This window comes from Pistacia vera, unplaced genomic scaffold (assembly GCF_008641045.1).
Source record: "Pistacia vera cultivar Batoury unplaced genomic scaffold, PisVer_v2 Contig35, whole genome shotgun sequence".
In the NCBI taxonomy this organism is placed as follows: domain Eukaryota; kingdom Viridiplantae; phylum Streptophyta; class Magnoliopsida; order Sapindales; family Anacardiaceae; genus Pistacia; species Pistacia vera.
In genome coordinates this window covers 419688-437476 of record NW_022196168.1, presented here as the reverse complement: position 1 = coordinate 437476, position 17789 = coordinate 419688, and the positions used below count along the sequence as shown (strand labels likewise).

The window sequence follows — 17789 nt, the reverse complement described above, 5'->3', positions numbered from 1 at the left end:
TCCCTTTCAACATATTCCTAATGGTGTAACTGTGTAAGGCCGGCCTTGATGGTTCTTCTACTCAAAGGCCCATTGGTTCTCCCTTCTGACTTCATCTTCTTCCTCCTGAGTGAAATCGTTCTTGATGTTGAAGGTCTTGCGGATCTCCTCCGGCGTCTTCCCCTTTATCATGTCAGCCACGGTCTGGCAGGTCAAATCAAGCAACCCCTTGATGTTCAAATAGTTGGACGCCTGCAATTTTTTTTNGGATTAAAATTATAAAATTTTCAATATAAGGAGTACCCAAAATGTAAAATAATAAACAGTATGAAAGTCATTAATTATAAAATTTGAATCCATTAACAATCTTTTTTATAATAACTTTAAATATGGAGATGATCATTTAATTAAGGTAATAAAGAAATCATCTTACCCTTATGTTTTAGGTATTAAAATAAATAATAGAATGACAATTTTAGTATTATTAACAAACTTTTAAAAATGTAAATTTGGGATTAGTATTTTAAACACCGAATAATGTTACACTCATAAGTTTTTCTTATAACCTCAACGTGATAATTCGCAATTAATCAGTCACAATTTATCAGATCAGACCCAGATAAAACTTATTACAAATTAATTATTGTAAGTTGTCATGTTAGAGTTACAGAAGAGATTATAAATATAACAATTTCCTTTTAACACCTCAAGGATTGTCCAAATCCATAAACCTCGTAAGATACTTGTAATGACTCTTAACACCCGTGTTAGGGTAAAAAAATTATTAAATTATGTAAAATATTTGCTAGTAGGACAAAGGGGTTTAATAGGATTTGGCCTACTAATCTTATGTAAATTTTAGTGGCTTACAACACTTTATTAATTACAGGGAGAGTTTTGTTATTTTAAAAACTTATGAAAAATGTTGTACTTTTTTATACCTCCAGGTCCAGGGTGCTTGATTCAACCCAAAATTTTAAAATAAAAATTCTCCAATTCATAAAAATTAACCAAACATCGAGGAGAATTCAATAAAATTACTGCAGCAATCATTTTTCTTTAATGACACTTTAGTCCTCCCAGGACCCAGCCCAATCTATTCCTGGAGTAAAAAATTGAAACCACCAAATTCAGTAGCAAAACCCTAGGGTTCACACTAACCCGACCCAACCAACCAGACCCAGTAAGCCAATCAGCCCTCCTTTGTCTTTCTTTCTCGGTCTTTCTCTTCCACTTACTCATTCTCTGGTTTTTGCTTCTGACTTCAAAGTCTTTGCCCTTCTCTCTTTTCTCTCGCAATACTTGTGCTAATTTTGTGTGATTTTGAGCATAGTTTCTTACTTTTGGAGCAAAAATGGAGGTGGGGAGTTGCAGCTCTTTGGAAAAGAGTATGTGGGTACCCTCAGTCATGGAGGCTTTTGTGGTTGAGGCTCTTGTTGCTGCTTCTGAGTCTCTCACCTGCCTTGTCTTGCTGGTATACTTCGTCTTTTAAATCACATTTTTCAATTGCGCTCATTGCATTCATGTATAGCTTCACTTTTCTTTTGAACTTGAGCTGCACAAATTCATTTGATTTCACCATTTCTAGGATTATTGAAGGTTTTCCTTGGTGTTTGAAATTTGTGGGGATCTACTGTTTTTGTTAAAGTTCTGATTTTTTCTTTGCTTGTACTTTATGAGTTGTGTGTTTTTCCTTGTCAATCTTTTGAGTCTTCTTTTTTGTTTTGCCTTTAAAGAGAGGAACATTCGGTGTTACTAGGAACAGGATAATTTGCTTTTATCTAGTGAGATATGTTCACTTTTGTTAAGATTTACCAACTAGTGGACTTTATTTTCCACTTTAAATTTACAATATTATAATGGAATTGTGATTTTTATCACCTCTATTTACCTAAGTAAGTACATTATTAACTTGGCTTTGGATATTATAATTAATGTGCTGACTTGCTGTCTGCTAACGGAGAATTCATTCTGTTTTGGTACTGGATGCCGATTGATACGTCCTACGTCTTTATTTTGCTGCTTCAAAGGCCCAACTGTTTTTGGTTTTAAGTTCAGCTGTTTTTGTGTTTGCAATGTAGAGCTGGTGATGCCAGTTTTAGTTTCCAAATTTCAGCATAAAATTCGCAATTTTCTATTCTTCTTCTTTTGTTACACTATTGTCTTATAACTTGCTCTCTGTGCATTTTAATCGATGTGTTGGGTTGAATATCTTCTTATTTCTCTAACTTCTGAGCCATTTAAAATATTTTTAATTTTTTAACATGTTGATGCATGAAAAATTTGACCTTCTCTTGTACAAAATTAATGGTGGTTCAGTATTTTGCTCTGTGATCAATCGGGTTGAAATTGTTGATTTGGCTAGTAACCAACTAATTTAGAAACCTTGGGTTTATGTAGCTATCATCTATGGGCCGGTTTATGCACTCATGTCTAGTTGGTATTTTTTAATGATGAAATTTGGTTGACGAAGAAACATGTTTTAAATCCCGTGTACATCTACCTCAAGTGGTGTAAGTTATTTAAGATCAATCTCTGTTCAATGACTTAGAAGAGCAAATATCTTGTTCTATCTTTCTTTGTTCTTTATTGCTAAAATGAGTTATGATATGTTTCAGACTGGATCATTGCTGAATGAAATCGATGGATTACCAAAATTGAATTTAATTGATGAGAGGTAATAACGTTCTTTTGGCTCCTCGTCTTAATTCTGCATCATTGCTTTAGAAGGAGAAACTAAATCAATTAGATTTGTGAATGTAACTCCTTTTTGCAGTTTTTCTTTAGATGAACTTCACAAAAGGGAACGCCCTGATCCAGATGTTAAAGATACTAGTGAAACAGAGGATGATGACGATGAAGATGAGGATAACGCAGATGAACAGGATGATGACGAAAATGATGAAGATTTCTCTGGTGAAGAAGAAGGTGAGGAAGAAGGGGATCCTGAGGATGACCCTGAGGCTAATGGTGATGGAGGAAGCGAAGACGATGATGAGGACGACGATGATGATGATGGTGATGACAATGATGGAGATGAAGACGAAGATGAGGAAGATGAGGAAGAAGAGGAGGACGTTCCTCAGCCACCTACTAAAAAGAGAAAGTGAAGACTAACAATAGCTCCACTAGCTTCGATATGTTTCTTTACCTTTGTCTCGGGAGCTTTTAGTAGGGAAGGTGGGATTTAGTTGATCAGATTGCTTAGAGTAGAAAAAATTGCATCCCCACTATGAATGAGCAGCTTTTCGAGTGTTTATCTTGTTATTTCGGATATATCATGGTACATGTTGTCGATGCGGATATTGTGCCCATTCGTGCTGAATTTGTAGAAATTGGGCATCTTTATTCCAGTTTATTTATGACTGATGAGTAGAAGTTGGCTGGCGTTGGCTCATTATATGATCACATCATAAATATATCCAAGATTGAATTCTCCTCTTCATCTTCATCTTTTTTCGAAAGGAATATATTTATTTGATAAAAAAGTTCCTTAATCTGAATCTTAATTAAATAATGTTTAGTTGGTTTTTGACTAAAATACACGGCCTTCGAGAGATTAGTTCAAGAATTTCATCTTACACAAATTTTGATACAATTTTATACATTTAAATACTTGAGATTGCATCCGATTTTCATATCTTTAAAACTATTTTTAATCCTTAAAATTTAATACATTTAAATAGTTAAAATCGTATTATTTTTATAAGTGTATTTAATTATAAATTGTCAAAAAAGAGTGTTGCTCTTGGACATATTCCATTATCCTTCTATCATACTTTTAATATGATCCTTAAGCAATTCAGTTTTCTGGCGATGCCCAGCAACTGAAAATGGAAGGCAAGAACAGCTGTATGATACCCATTCAAATGTGTTGCTCATTCAGATCAAGACTATTTTACTTACCCTTAAGGTCTCCCTGCAGTTCTAAATTTTTTCAGTTTGCATTCCTGATTCACCTAATATTATGCAGTGTGGAGAGTGAAACAGAATGTGCACTGGACAAATATTAAAATAATCCACTTTAACAATTATAAATATGAAAATAGTATAAACTCATAACAAACACCAGAATCTATCTAACTTCATGATAAAATGGTTCACAAGAGAAAAATGGTGACTATTATCAGAGGAGAAGCCTGTGGAAAATGCAGGCATTTCCAGAGAGATTGCGGTGACAAGTTCTTTCTGGTTCTCGAGAGTTAACTCTAAAACCTTTTTTCTTCGTCCATTACAATGATCTCTTCCAAACCTATACCTGGCCATAGATAACCGTACCACAAGAAACCCTGCAAAAGGTTAGTAATGGGAAATGTTACTTTGGCAGTCCTTGCCAAATTTACTACCATAAATCTTGGTACAATTTACAGGTAAATTAATGACTTTGCAATTCAATAGGAACCAAGTAAGAAAGTTCCAATTAAGTACCCAACATAAAAGTTAAACAGGGATAATTAATTTTCTGACTATATTCTTTCTAAGAGTCTAAGACATACCACAGCACGTATAGTGCCTGTCAAGAGCAAACAAAGAAATAAGAAAACCATCAAACTGACTGTCCTAATCAAGTGAATAACACAATCAGGGACAGCACATATTTCTCTAACATGGAACATACAACAGATTAGAACATGTAAAATCATAAAAGTTTCACACTTATCAATAGCAGTGCTCAGGTAGTCTATCCTGGTAATGATATCAGTTAAGAGTGTAAGTGAACTGCATGTATGATCAGGATGGGTATTCTAAACGAAGATGGAGACCTGTGGTAAGCCTGTGAGATCACAAGCATTTTCATATATGTTTGAATAAGAAAAAAAGCAATTTGTATTGATAATTGTCTTTAGTATGGTGCTTCGTTTACAGATACTACACTTTTTAAGATAATTGTCTTTACAAGTTTTCTCATTTTCTTTCCATCTCAAAACTTTTTTATTCAAGAAAGAGAAACCAAAAATAATAAAACCAGAGTAGTCTTCTCTTTGGAAGGGCATGACAAAGACTAAGGCTTTCTTAAAATCGTCAAAAACAAGAAAGAGAAGGAAAGGAAAATAATTGAATATTACCAACCAATTTTCCTAGTTCTTCTGTTAAAATGAAGGGTAAATGCCAGTGGGTGTAATGTTCCATTGATGGCTCCAAAAGTACATGAAATTTTGTAAAAGAATCTAACGGCACTTTAAGCTTCTCTTTTCCACAAAATGAAGCAGAAATAAATTTCATACAACATCAATGCACCCAAAGCTTCTCCATTTTGAATGAGATTTAAACAATTCGAAGCAAGACTAACAACCAAAAACTACCTGCAAAATCTACAGAGAGAGAGACAAAAATAATAATAATAATAATAATAAATAAATAAATAAAAATATCCAACTCAACAACAAACATCTAAAACTCCAGAAACTACATTCTAATCTTCTAAACCCACTAACTAATATCACTCATAAAACCATTCAAGCAATAGCTAACATCAAAACTCCAGTGTTATAGAGACTTCTGCACCTCCTAGTTTGTTGAGAGTGCCACAGGTATCTAGATAAGTTTGGAGACAACCGTAGGTTTTCCCAGGTTCTATGACCTTCCAAAATAACTTCCATAGTCTTCCATGATGTTCCGAAATCTTCCTCCAAAGACTAAAGTAATAGTTTCGAAAGTATCTAGAATGCTAGAGAAAACATACAGTCCAGATTAATGGTGGCAAAATGAGTTGGCTTAGGGTCTTATCAATTGAAGGGGTATAAATAGGTTTTAATCGACCTAGACATAATCCATTTAATTAATAGTATCAAAAATTTAAACCCTAAGACAACCCATTTATTTTATGGGTGAACCACAAACCATTTGGCCTGTTTAATAAATGATATAACCAATTTAACCTTACCAACCTGTTTACTATATTTACATGAATTTATCCAATATTAGCAAATTATACCAATATACAATTACTAATGTCAATACTTTTTATAATGATTACAGAAACATAGAGTTTTATATAAACATTCAGCCCCAAAACATAAGGTTCTAATTCTTTAATTTCTAAAATTCATTATTTATATAATAAACAGGTTCACAACACAATTAATTAAAACTATAATTACACGAGATTGAGGATAATTAACTTTACCACCACCTGTTTACTAAAGAGGTTATATGGTTGACACAAAACAACACAAACCATTCAACGTCAATAATAACCAGCTAACTTTGTGTTGTGTCAAAATTGCAACCCTTTCTCAATATCTATGTGCATAACCTTAGAATACTCTAGTGTAGGAGAATGCTCAGGTAGAATTAGGAGCATTCTAGGTGAATAATATTGGCCACTATTTGTACATAATTGTGGCCATAAAATGAGGTGGAAGTCTATAAATAGGAGATGACCAGAGTACATAAATGTATACAAGAGCATACAAGGAACATAGATCTAATCTCTCAAGCAAACTGTAATTCTTAGGCTAATAATACAGTTGCTTACTTCTTTCAACTCTCTCGAGTTCTAGTTCTCTCAATTAAACCTCTAGGTCTGGAGTGAAGTAAAGATTAATTTATGGAAAACACCAAAAAGTTTAGCACTTAAGGCAACACGGATCATGTGACAAATTCTCACGCCACGACTATGACTGTTAGAACCAAAGTATGCAAAGAAGAGTCTTTGAAGGTTTCGGAGCAAGGGGTAGACACTACGGTGGAGATAAATAGTGTAAGAGAGAAAACTAAGGGGCACGAGGTCGCTCCTAATAAAAGAATTTAGCACCTAAGGTTACACAAAATTTACTTTTGACATTCTCAGGTAGAGACATTATGCAGGGCATTTAGTTAAGGGATTAATAAGCTCATGTTGACCAAAATCTATGCATGTCTACAAGACATCAACTGAGCGGCCACACCTCACACCTCAAAGAGAAACAGAAATAAAACATAACTATCAATACCACAATCATGAAAAATAATAGCAGTAAGTTTGTTTCCAATCAATATTCTTGCTGTTTCCTAAAAAGGAAAAAGAAAAAAAGAAAAAAAATCTTGTTTCAAATCATTAAATGGAGAAGTGCATTTCCAGTAATTTCTAACTCAAAACTCAAGTTTTGTTGAACAAAGATAAACAAAAAATGACATCACCAATATTTTCTTTGGAAGGGCATGAAAAAGGATAAGGCTAAAGCTAAGGCTTTCTTTGAATCTTTAGAAAGAAGAGAGACAAGGAAAAAAAAATGAAACTTATCCACTAGTTTCCCTTGCTCTATTCAGTGAAATTGAAGGGCAAATGGGAGTGGTTTAATGTCCTGCTTGATGTTGAGCTGAGGACGAAGAACAAAGGAAAACATGAAATCCTATAAGAGAATCAATCCAGCACACTTAAGCATTTCTTTCCGTAATTGAAGAACAAATAAATTTCATAAAACATCAATGCACCTAAAGCATCTTAATTCTAAATGAGATTGAAAATATACTAAGCCGAACAAGCAACCAAGTAACAACCTCCTAACTCTACTGGAAAAACAAGCCAATATTGAATATCCACTAACCTAACAACAAACAGCTAAATACTCCACCAATTACAAATAATAATATTCTAATTACACTTACTAGCATCACCCCAAAAACCATTCCAACAATAACTAACAACATCCATCAGAACAAGCATAAACTTTATTCACAATGCAAACTCCCCAGTCCCCATACACAAAAAAAATCCTAAAAGGAAAAAAAAAAAAAAAAAAAAAGACAAAATGATAAGCAGAAAAAAACTCAAAAAACTCACTGATTAAGGTAGCTTCCCAGCTCGAAAGACAGCGAACTTAGATTTCTCAGAGTACTCATATTCAATCCCATTTTCATTCAAAAACTCCTCAAGCAATCTCTTAACCCCCTCAGGATCGTCACTCTCACACTCCACCTCATAACTAATTCCAAACTCATACTTAGTCTCATCAACCTCCAACTTCAACCCTTTCCACTCATAAACTTCCCTCACATTCTCAAAACCCCCCAAACACACCAACCCCATTTCACTCTCCACTCCAAATTCCTCCTTCACTCTCTTCACAACCCTAGAATCCAAATCAAATAACTTCAACGGGTTCTGAACACAATCTTTTGCCAGCACCGGATCTAGTTCTTCCTCGTCCTCTTCCACGCGGCTCACTCCGTTAATCAAAGTGGGCTTGGATTTAAGAGACACAATACAGCAAGTGTCTTTATCTAGAAAACGGAGACGCAAAACGGTGCGTTGAGAGGAGAGTGACGAAGTTGGGGTATCGAAGAAGAGGTTATGTTGGTGCAAAGTTTTGAGGTGAAATGGAGCGAGAAGGGTTATTACTTGGTGGTGGGCTGTGGCGTGTTTTAAGCGGAGCTTAACTTCGACTTCCATTGAAGATTCTATGAATTTAAGATTAGAGACCGATGCGCTGAGATTTGGAGGAGGGGTTTTGATGGGGGAGGAGATGGAGGAGAGAGGAGGAGGTGGAGGTGGAGGTGTTGGTGGTGGTTGGGGTAGCGGCGGCGGAGGAAGTTGTGGGGGGTTTGCGGGATTGTTCAAGCTCTTCTTTGTCTTCGATCTTGACTTCGATTTTGCTGGCTTTTCTTCTCAGCATTGTCTAATAGTTTGCTTGTATAAGCAAAGCTTAGGGAATTAGGGCTGTCAAAGTTCTAACCGTGTTTTATGGGTGCATTGAACGGGAATAAGAATATAGGAAAGGAATGAGAATTGGAATGTTCAAAGGATGGGATCGGATTTCAATGTTTGTGATAAAGAATGTTGATCAAAGGTAAAAATTATTGGTGGTTTTTGGACGAAAATACGAGGAAATTTAACTGGTCAGACCTCCCAAGTTTGCATTTAAAATAATAATCTTGAAAACATTTTGTAATTTTTTTTTTTTAAGTTAGAAAAATTGACTTGACAAATTTAGGATTCATTAAATATGTAAAATGGGTTAAACTAAAAAAATTTAAACATATATAGATAATATTATAATTAACGAAAGTTTGTTCAAATTTTAAAAATAAAAAATGAGCCCCACCCTTCAAAATCGCTTAATCGAGCAATTTACCCATAAAACGATCGACGAACACTTTCGATTTCTTTACAATTTTCGACGATAAAAGTGTCATATTTCCAACAAATATTCGATCTTAAAGCTTCTTTACACAATATTATAGCTGATATTCACAAAGAGGAGAAAAACCTAACCTCACTCCAAATCCTAAACTCTGGTAGCGGCTACTGTTCAAAGGCTGTTGAAGAAGACGTTCTGATGGATCATCCAGTGAGTCAAGGTGGTCTAGAGGCAAAGGAGACAACAGCGGCACAAGAACAGAGAGAAGAGTTGGAAAATGGTTTTGAAGAGGAGGATGTCGGCGAGAATTCAGGCGAAGAGGAGGACGTCTGTGAAGAAAGGGTACTTTTTTACTGGTGGTTTTGAATCTAATGAGAAATTTGATTGATTTGTGAGAATTTTGGGGATATGTAGTTGGTTTTATTGTTACGGTGGTTGTGGCGTTTTAAGTTGGCGGGCATCGGGAGAATAGCTTTGTTTGGGTTCCAGAGAATGGGGGAAGGCAAGGGAGGCCGTAAGGAGATTTTTTGTGGGAGGTTGGAGGGCTGGGGATGGAGGAGGTGGCAGAATAGGGGGGTTGGAGGGCTGCCTTGCATATTGCAAGGCTGGCCACACACAATTACGCATGCACAGCTGCCATCCTCGGTCATCTCCAATCATGGAACTTGTCACAACAGCCTCTGTAGGGCCTACGTTGGCTTCCCCGATCCTCTCGAGGCCAAAAACACCCACTTTCCAATGCCCTTGAAACCCATATCCCACAAATTGGCAGTCTATTGGTTGTTTTAGTTTCTTTTTTTTATTTTTTTTATTTTGCTGATATTTAGTTTATATCAATTGTGCAGATTTTCTGAAGCATAAATTATAAAGACTATGGGTTAGAGGTTGTAAGCGATAAGGTACTGTGCTTCCCCGTAAGGGTGACAATTAGGTCAAGTTGGCAAGTTTTTACGAGAATAATTGAGACTTTAGAGGAACAAAAGAATGGTATGGACCAATTCAAAAAGAGTTGTTTCGGTCATTTTGTAAAAATCGGAGAAAATTGGAAAAAAGGCGTTCTGGGGGCAAGGAGTGCATTATATGTTGCTGCACTCAGCTAAAAGCCAAAATAATAATAATAATAATAAATAAATAACATGAAATGTGGTTCATGGTGGATGGGAAGCCACTACGTTTTGGGATGATGGAATATGCCCTAATGACAGCCTTAAGATGTGAGGTATTTCCAGATGTGGAAGAGCAAGAGAGAATAAAGAAAAGTAGGACAGCCGATAACTTGGCTGAAAAGGTTTTTTTTTTTTTTTTTTTTTTTTGGGGGGGGGGGGGGGGGGGGGGGGGGGGGGGGGTTGGGGGGGGGGGGGGGGGGGTGGGGGGGGGGGGGGGGGGGGGGGAAGGCGTCTATTATAGGACGCGATTTAGAGAAGAGGTTAGGAGAAGGCGTCTATTATAGGACGCGATTTAGAGAAGAGGTTAGGAGAAGGTAGGTATACCTTTTCATAAAGGTTCAAGATGTGCCTGGTATGGTTCATTCATTCAATCATAATGGCTTCTGACTCAACAAAAACTGTTAATATGGATCGGATGAAGTTTGCAAGCAACATGGATTTCTTTAATGCATATTCACGGGGGATGGGTATCATTTCAGCTAACCATGGATTACCTGCATAGAAAAGACATGGCGATAAAGCATCGCCAATCTGTCGAGAAGAATAGACCGAGCACATATTTTTTGCTTTTTGCTATATTTTTTGCTTTATATGTGTTTTAATCATGATATGGACTGTTTTTTTATTATATACGCTTGGATGTATGAGGTCCTCCCTATCCTGGCTAAGTTCGATGGGAGGAAGAAGACTTCGGATGAGTGACTACAATTTCCTAGGATGTTGCGGTGACACATCGAGAAGTGTACCCATTGGGATTACGACAAAATAGACTTGAAAATTCAAGCGGCTCGGGTAAAATTAAAGGATTATTCTTTTGACTATGCACTTGCTTTTAAATGTGGCTTAAATTTGACTTATTTTTTTTTTCTTATTGTAGGGAGTGACTGCAATAAAATTCAAACAGCTCGGGTAAGATTAAAGGATATATTTTTTGCTTTATATGTGTTTTAATTATGATATGGACTATTTTTTTACAATATAGGCTTGGATGTATGAGGTCGTCCCTGTCCTGGCTAAGGTCAAGGGGAGGAAGAAGACTTCGGATGAGTGATTGCAATTTCCTAGGATGTTGTGGTGGCACATCGAGAAGTGTACCCATTGGGATTACGACAAAATAGACTTGAAGCGGATCGGGTAAGATTAAAGGATTATTCTTTTGAATATGCACTTGCTTTTAAATGTGGCTTAAATTTGACTGATTTTTTTTCTTATTATAGGGAGTCGTCCGTCCCTTCTTCACCTTTATTAGGGGTGAAGCGGGAAAGGAGTATGTTACATCGATCAGAGCACTAGATGATGCAGGAGATAAAGGGATAGACTTCCTAATACGGGACCTAGAAGGGGTTACGCATGTGAGTGCAGTTGTAGGGCCACCGCTTGAGAATTTTGTTGACGCCGAGGATGATGAAGCTCCAATCGGCGAGAGGGAGGAGGAGGAGGAGGAGGATGAAGAGGTTCATATGCCTCCACCCAATGGCAAACCAGTACAACAAGTACCACTTTGTCGAGGCATTGGGGTCGGGAGAATGAGGTGGTTGACCTCATAAACGGTTTGTTTGAGAGTTTTACAATAGTTGTTTATGAGAGGTTTGAAGAGATAAAATAGCTAGGGGTGTTCAAAAGAACTGATTGGAACCGGAACCAGTGGGTACCCAGGGTTTGGTTCCGGTTCCTACCCAGAATCGACCGTCAACGGGTAGGTTCCGGTTCCAAATTTTTGGAACCGTTACTGTGTGGTTCTGGTTTCGATTCCTATAGTTAGAAACCGAAATCGGAACCAAGAACCGAGACTAATATAAAATAAAATTAAGGAGTAAGGGGGTTAATAAAAACTTTTGTAGAAAAAGTAATGTGAATACATTTATATTTATATTTCATAACATTTAAAGTAAGTTAGTTTGAATTTTGAGAATCTACCTTTACAAAGTAATGGAGTTTGTAATTTTGAATTTATAATTTGTAATTTTATTTTTGTTAACAAGTGCTAGGTGGGGGGTATTTGCAAGTTTTTAAGGGTTTTCTTACTATTTAAAAACTTTTGGGGGTTCATTGTAATTTTACAGGATACCCAGAATCAGAACCGGAACCGGAACTGCTGTTACAGGTTCTGGTTCTGGGTACCTAGGAACAGAAACCATCGGTTTTGGTTCTGATTCTGATTCCAAATTTCAAGGAACCTTAGTTCCGGTTCTGGTTCTGGTTCTGGTTCTGGTTCTGGTTTCGGTTCCTTCAAAAAATATAGGGTACTTGGAACCGAACACCCCTAGGAATAGCAGATGAAAAGGGTGGAGGAGAAAGTTGATAGGGTGGCGAAGGAAGTTGGTAGGGTGGAGAAGGAAGTTGGTGGGGTATTGAAAGTGGTTGAAGTGCAACTTGAGCATAAAAAAGAGAGCTGAAAGAGTAAGCACGCAATTTCTCCTTACACATCAGTAACGTATGGAAAGAAGAGGAAAACAAAGAAAAGAAATGAGGAAGTCCGTGAAAGTGGAGAAGCAAAAATGAAGGAGGGTAAGGAAGAAGTGGGGAAGTGAAAATAAAGGAGAGTGAGGCGAGACACGAAGGAAGTGGGGAAGTGAAAATGGAGGAGGGTGAGGAGGAAGGCGGAAGAAGTGGGCAAGTGAAAATGGGGGAGTTAAAGGTCGATTTGTATAGGCCAATAGATGAGGAAAATAAAAAACTCTTCTATGCCTATTACAATGATTCTGGAAGTGATGGGCAAGTGAAGTGCAAGATCGGGGATTATCTCTAAGAGTGGTTTGAAAAGATGTTGACAATGGGTAGGTGGCTCGATGACTCGATGAGTTATTTTTCCTTATTTTTGCTTATGTTTTCCATGAGGTATTGTATACTTATCATGTTATTTTCATTTGATGCAGCACATTGATGAGATATTGACACTTATGAGGCTACGATAGAGCAGTAATAGTGATATTTTGTATCCGTACTATGCCATCACCGATATGACCTTTGGCTAAACGTTAGTAACTACATATGACATTTTAATGAAAAAGGCCAATGGTAGAGATGCAACAAGGGGAGGCAAGCGGAAAAGATTGGCCACATATGACTTCGGTGGTGTCCTTGATGATTTTCGGTTTGATGACAAGATGATGCAGTATGTATAGGGGGAAAGGCCCAAACATGGTAACAGTTGGGCAAACGTTAAAAGAGTATGTTGCATCATGAACATCAAGGATATGCATTGGACAATCATCGTTGCACTACTAGAAGAGGGTTTGCTGCAGATTCTAAACTGCAACCCAAGTATTTGTCAAGAGAGGCAGTTGGAGAAGGAGTTACAGCTGCTATGTATATTGTTCTTGCAGTTGTTGCGTGATAGTGGGATGTTTCACCACTTGGCTGATGAACTACTGACGGGAATGGCCACTCAAGCGCCTTCTTGTCCCGACAAATGACTCAAGGTAAATTTTGTATAAAACTTACATAATACAATTGTTCTATAAGCTGATTCTAATGCTAATGTCTTCCTCCTATTGTAGTGCTGATTACGAGGCATATGCACTAAAATTTATTGAGTTTGACATAAACAACACCGCGATGGACAGCTTGAATATGAAACAATGAGTAACTGTAGGGAGCGTTGGGCTGTTGAGTGCTTCCATGGGCATATGGATCCCTTTTGACTGACCAGAACTCAATCTAAGTCATTGTTGATGTTGTCATCAAAAGGTATGGAAGTTGGACTTAGAATTTTGTAGTTTATGTGATGTTGTCTTATTGGGTTGTCTTAAATAATTGGATTGTCTTGAATTTGATCAGTTGGTGTTGTTAGGCGTCAGACTGTTAATACTTGGGTTGTGGTGTTATGTATGCTTTGTGGCCAAGGCCAAGGGTGGATAATGTTAGAAGGGGTGCTATAGAAGAAGATGAAAAGGTTGTTGCTGCTGCTGCTGATGCTGAAGGTGTGTTGGATAATTTTGGAGAATGGGGAAGTGGCGGAAGAGAATGATGAAAAGGGGGATGGAGGCTGCTGGCCTTGCTTTTGTTTTAGGTGTATATGGGACATTTATTTGTTTTATATAATGTTGTAATTTAATGTAATTGACACATTTCAGATTTGTACAAAAGCAATGCAGTATTTCTTTCCCTCTTTTGAGTTTGAGTTTATTTAGTATTCTTATTAAATGACATTGATGTGTTGATGCAATTAGGTTGTCAAATTCAGGAGAAAATATGGAATAAATATGTGTTGGTGATTTTAGTTTGTCAAAATTCAGGAGAAAAGCTGGAAAAAGTATGTATTACCCATGATCGCTTAAGCGATATACAAGCGACTACATATATCGCTTAAGCGACCAAGAGTTTTCTATACAAGATCACTTAAGCAAACAATAAATTGCTTAAGCGATCGTGCATCTGAGAACATCTGGATTCTGCCCTGGACATTATCGCTTAAGCAATTCATGATCGCATAAGCGACCAAGGGTAAAAGTGAAGAATCACTTAAGCGAGACCATAAATCGCTTAAGTGATCATGCATTTGGGCAGATCTTGATTCTGCCTTGGACTTAATTGCTTAATCGCTTAAGTGACTACGAGTAAAAGTGAAGAATCGCTTAGGTGAGACCATAAATCGCTTAAGCGATGGCAAATCTTGATTCTGCCTTGGACTTGATCTCTTAAACGATCCCAAATCACTTAAGCGACCAAGGCTAAAAGTGACGAATCACTTAAACGAGACCATAAATCGCTTAAGCAATCGTGCATCTAGACAGATCTTGGACTTGATCGCTTAAGCGACCAAGGGTAAAAGTGAAGAATCGCTTAAGCGAGACCATAAATCGCTTAAGCGATCGTGCATCTGGGCAGATCTTGACTCTGCCTTGGACTTGATCGCTTAAGCGACCAAGGATAAAAGCAAAGAATTGCTTAAGCGATCCTGCATCTGGGATGATCTTGATTCTGCATTGCACATGATCGCTTAAGTGACTAAGGGTAAAAGTGAAATATCACTTAAGTGATCTTGATTCTGCCTTAGACATGATCGCTTAAGCGACCAAGGGTAAAAGTGAAGCATTGCTTAAGTGATCTTGATTCTAGCTTGTACGTGATCGCTTAAGCGACTAAGGCTAAATATACAGGATCGCTTAAGCGAGACATAAAATCTCTTAAGCAATCCAGTGTATTTGGATTATTTTTATTATGCCGTTCACAAGATCGCTTAAGCGATTTACATTGTCGCTTAAGCGATGAAAGCTTATAAACACTGGATCGCTTAAGCAATTCCTCTTTTTTTTTTTTTTTTTTTTTTTTTTTTTGGAATAGGTTGTCAACCCCATATTAAGTGACGTTAATGTGAACTTCGGATGTTCACAACATCACATAATTATTAACGTTAAGTGACATTGGTTATTAACACTTATTAAGGCCAATTAAGAAGGATTATTTGCAACCTAATTGCATCAACACATATTAAGGTTACAACCATATGATATATGGATGAATGTTATAGCGCACTAGTGTGACATGTTAGTAGAAACATACCTTATTTAATAAATATGGATGATGTATTTGAGAATGATTGGATTGAAATAAGCTTCAAATTTGACTGTACGATTAGTTCAGTGGTTTATGATATGTCTCGTGTCAATTGATTTGATTATTTATATCACTTAATCGATTTTGTTTTTCAAAATTATATTTTAATTAAACTAATTTTTTTACGTCTGTAAATAAACATGGAAAAGAAATATTAAAGTATAGAATGATTCTATATAATACAAATTTTAGTTTTTTTAAAGTACCAAAGTAAATTACCCTTTATCACTTAAGTGATATATGGTTTCACTTAAGTGATCCTGTCTATTTAGCCTTGGTCATTTAAGCAATAATAAATCGCTTACGCGATCTTGTCAAAGGCAGAATAAAGGTCATTCGACTATACTGGATAGCTTAAGCGAATTTAGGTCTCTCTTAAGTGATCTAGTATATTTAGCCTTAGTCGCTTAAGCGATCACGTATAGTCGCTTAAGCGATCATGTACAAGCTAGAATCAAGATCACTTAAGCGATGCTTCACTTTACCCTTGGTCTCTTAAGCGATCATGTTCAAGGCAGAATCAAGTCACCTTAGGTGCACGATCTCTTAAGCAATTTAAGGTCTCGCTTAAGTAATTCTTCACTTTTACCCTTGGTCACTTAAGCGATCGTAGATTGCTTACGCTTGCTTAAGCGATCATGTCCAAGGCAGAATCAAGATCACTTAAGCGATTCTTCACTTTTGGCCTTGGTTGCTTAAGCGATTCATGACCGTTTAAGCGACCAAGGCCATTTTGCTTCTTATCTCGCCGATCTTTTGATATTGTGCACGTTTGAGTGAGAAATTATATTTCGTATTGTGGGTGAGCTCTATATCCAATCATAACCACCCATATTTGTGAAATGAGGTACGTTTCTACTAACGTGCCACACTCGTGACTAATTCAGTAAATTGATTAATTGATTGACTTGATACGACAATTATGTTGATGATATTTATTTTGCCTGTTTTACTTCTTTGGGCAGTAATCAGTACCATACAGAGGTAAGATGCAAAATTTTACTTCCTTAAACCCTTTTTAAAATGGATGAAAATGAAAAATAATTAATTTGATTTAATATGTTATAAATGATGATTTATTCAAGGTAACAATTAAATTTAAAACATAAAAAATTTAAAACAACAACTCTTCAAAAGTTGGTCTTGGCAACTCTCTCAATTTCATCCTTCTTCTTGATGACATTGTTGGAAATACAAGGACATAAAATCAACTTAATGCACCACAAAGGAGAAACATAATAACTTTATCAGATCGCTTAAGCGATCTACTTGTTAGATCTGTATATAAGAAAAGACCGCTTAAGCGACCTTATGTCATTTAAGCGATCTGGTGGTCACCAGATCTGATATGGGTAGCAAATCGTTTAAGCGACCAAGGATCGCTTGAGCTACCTTACGTCGCTTAAGCGATTTGGTGGTTACCATATCTGATCTGAGTAGCAAATCACTTAAGCGACCAAGGATCGCTTAAGCGATCTAATGCTTATCAGATCTGATCTAAGCAGCAGATCGTTTAAACGATCTTAGGTCACTTAAGCAATATCTGTAGAGGTCACTTAAGCAATCTTCTGTTCAGAGCTACAAATAAGAGCAGATCGCTTAAGCGACCAAGGATCGCTTAAGCGGTCGGCTGTTATCTGCAGATCGCAACATCAGATCGCTTAAACGATATGATGTTCACATCTGCAGATAACAACGCAATCTTATATCGCTTAAGCAATCCGATCTTATATGAAGCTTTCTTGCTTCTGATCGATTCGAACCTAATTTTCTGGATCTGCATGTGATCGATTATGGCAATTGCTTCTCTTGTGGCTAGGTAATTTGCAAATTGAGCACTTATTCATCCTCCAAGAAACCTCACTGGTTGATGGAGTATGCTTAACTCTTTTTCTCCCCTTTTCTGTCTTCTTGAATGGCGGATGGATGATAATGTCAACCAACTCTGGCAGCACCACCCACTGCTCCTCTGGAGGAATTGGATATATCGTTTCCGAATAAGTCAACATGTAGTTATTTGCCA

The 17789-nt window shown here is 36.8% G+C and overlaps 2 protein-coding genes across 3 annotated transcripts; one reads left to right on the top strand and one right to left on the bottom strand.

Annotated features, from left to right (window-relative positions):
- Positions 1-1200: 1200 nt before the first annotated feature.
- Positions 1201-3376, top strand: LOC116139254 (nucleolin). The gene is made up of 4 exons (XM_031424930.1): positions 1201-1227; positions 1313-1453; positions 2598-2656; positions 2756-3376. The coding sequence occupies exons 2-4, from the start codon at positions 1334-1336 to the stop codon at positions 3087-3089; spliced, it is 513 nt and encodes a 170-aa protein (XP_031280790.1). The 5' UTR covers positions 1201-1227; positions 1313-1333; the 3' UTR covers positions 3090-3376.
- A 612-nt stretch (positions 3377-3988) lies between these two features.
- On the bottom strand, positions 3989-8493 carry LOC116139253 (triphosphate tunnel metalloenzyme 3). Of its 2 annotated transcripts, none has more exons than XM_031424928.1 (2): positions 7745-8493; positions 3989-4268 (listed from the first exon to the last, which is right to left on the bottom strand). In XM_031424928.1, the coding sequence occupies exon 1, from the start codon at positions 8351-8353 to the stop codon at positions 7748-7750; it is 606 nt and encodes a 201-aa protein (XP_031280788.1). In that variant the 5' UTR covers positions 8354-8493; the 3' UTR covers positions 3989-4268; positions 7745-7747. The 2 variants fall into 2 exon arrangements, with proteins under 2 accessions (XP_031280788.1, XP_031280789.1); XM_031424929.1 differs by having other exon boundaries at positions 3989-4237.
- Positions 8494-17789: the final 9296 nt, after the last annotated feature.

What these genes read in the sequence shown, in the direction of transcription:
- LOC116139254 (XM_031424930.1), top strand. Translation starts at nt 1,334, where the DNA reads ATGGAGGTGGGGAGTTGCAGCTCTTTGGAAAAGAGTATGTGGGTACCC. An exon ending in TCACCTGCCTTGTCTTGCTG is followed by an intron (nt 1,454 to 2,597) that starts GTATACTTCGTC and finishes GATATGTTTCAG; the next exon opens with ACTGGATCATTGCTGAATGA. An exon ending in TTGAATTTAATTGATGAGAG is followed by an intron (nt 2,657 to 2,755) that starts GTAATAACGTTC and finishes TCCTTTTTGCAG; the next exon opens with TTTTTCTTTAGATGAACTTC.
- LOC116139253 (XM_031424928.1), bottom strand. Translation starts at nt 8,353, where the DNA reads ATGGAAGTCGAAGTTAAGCTCCGCTTAAAACACGCCACAGCCCACCAC.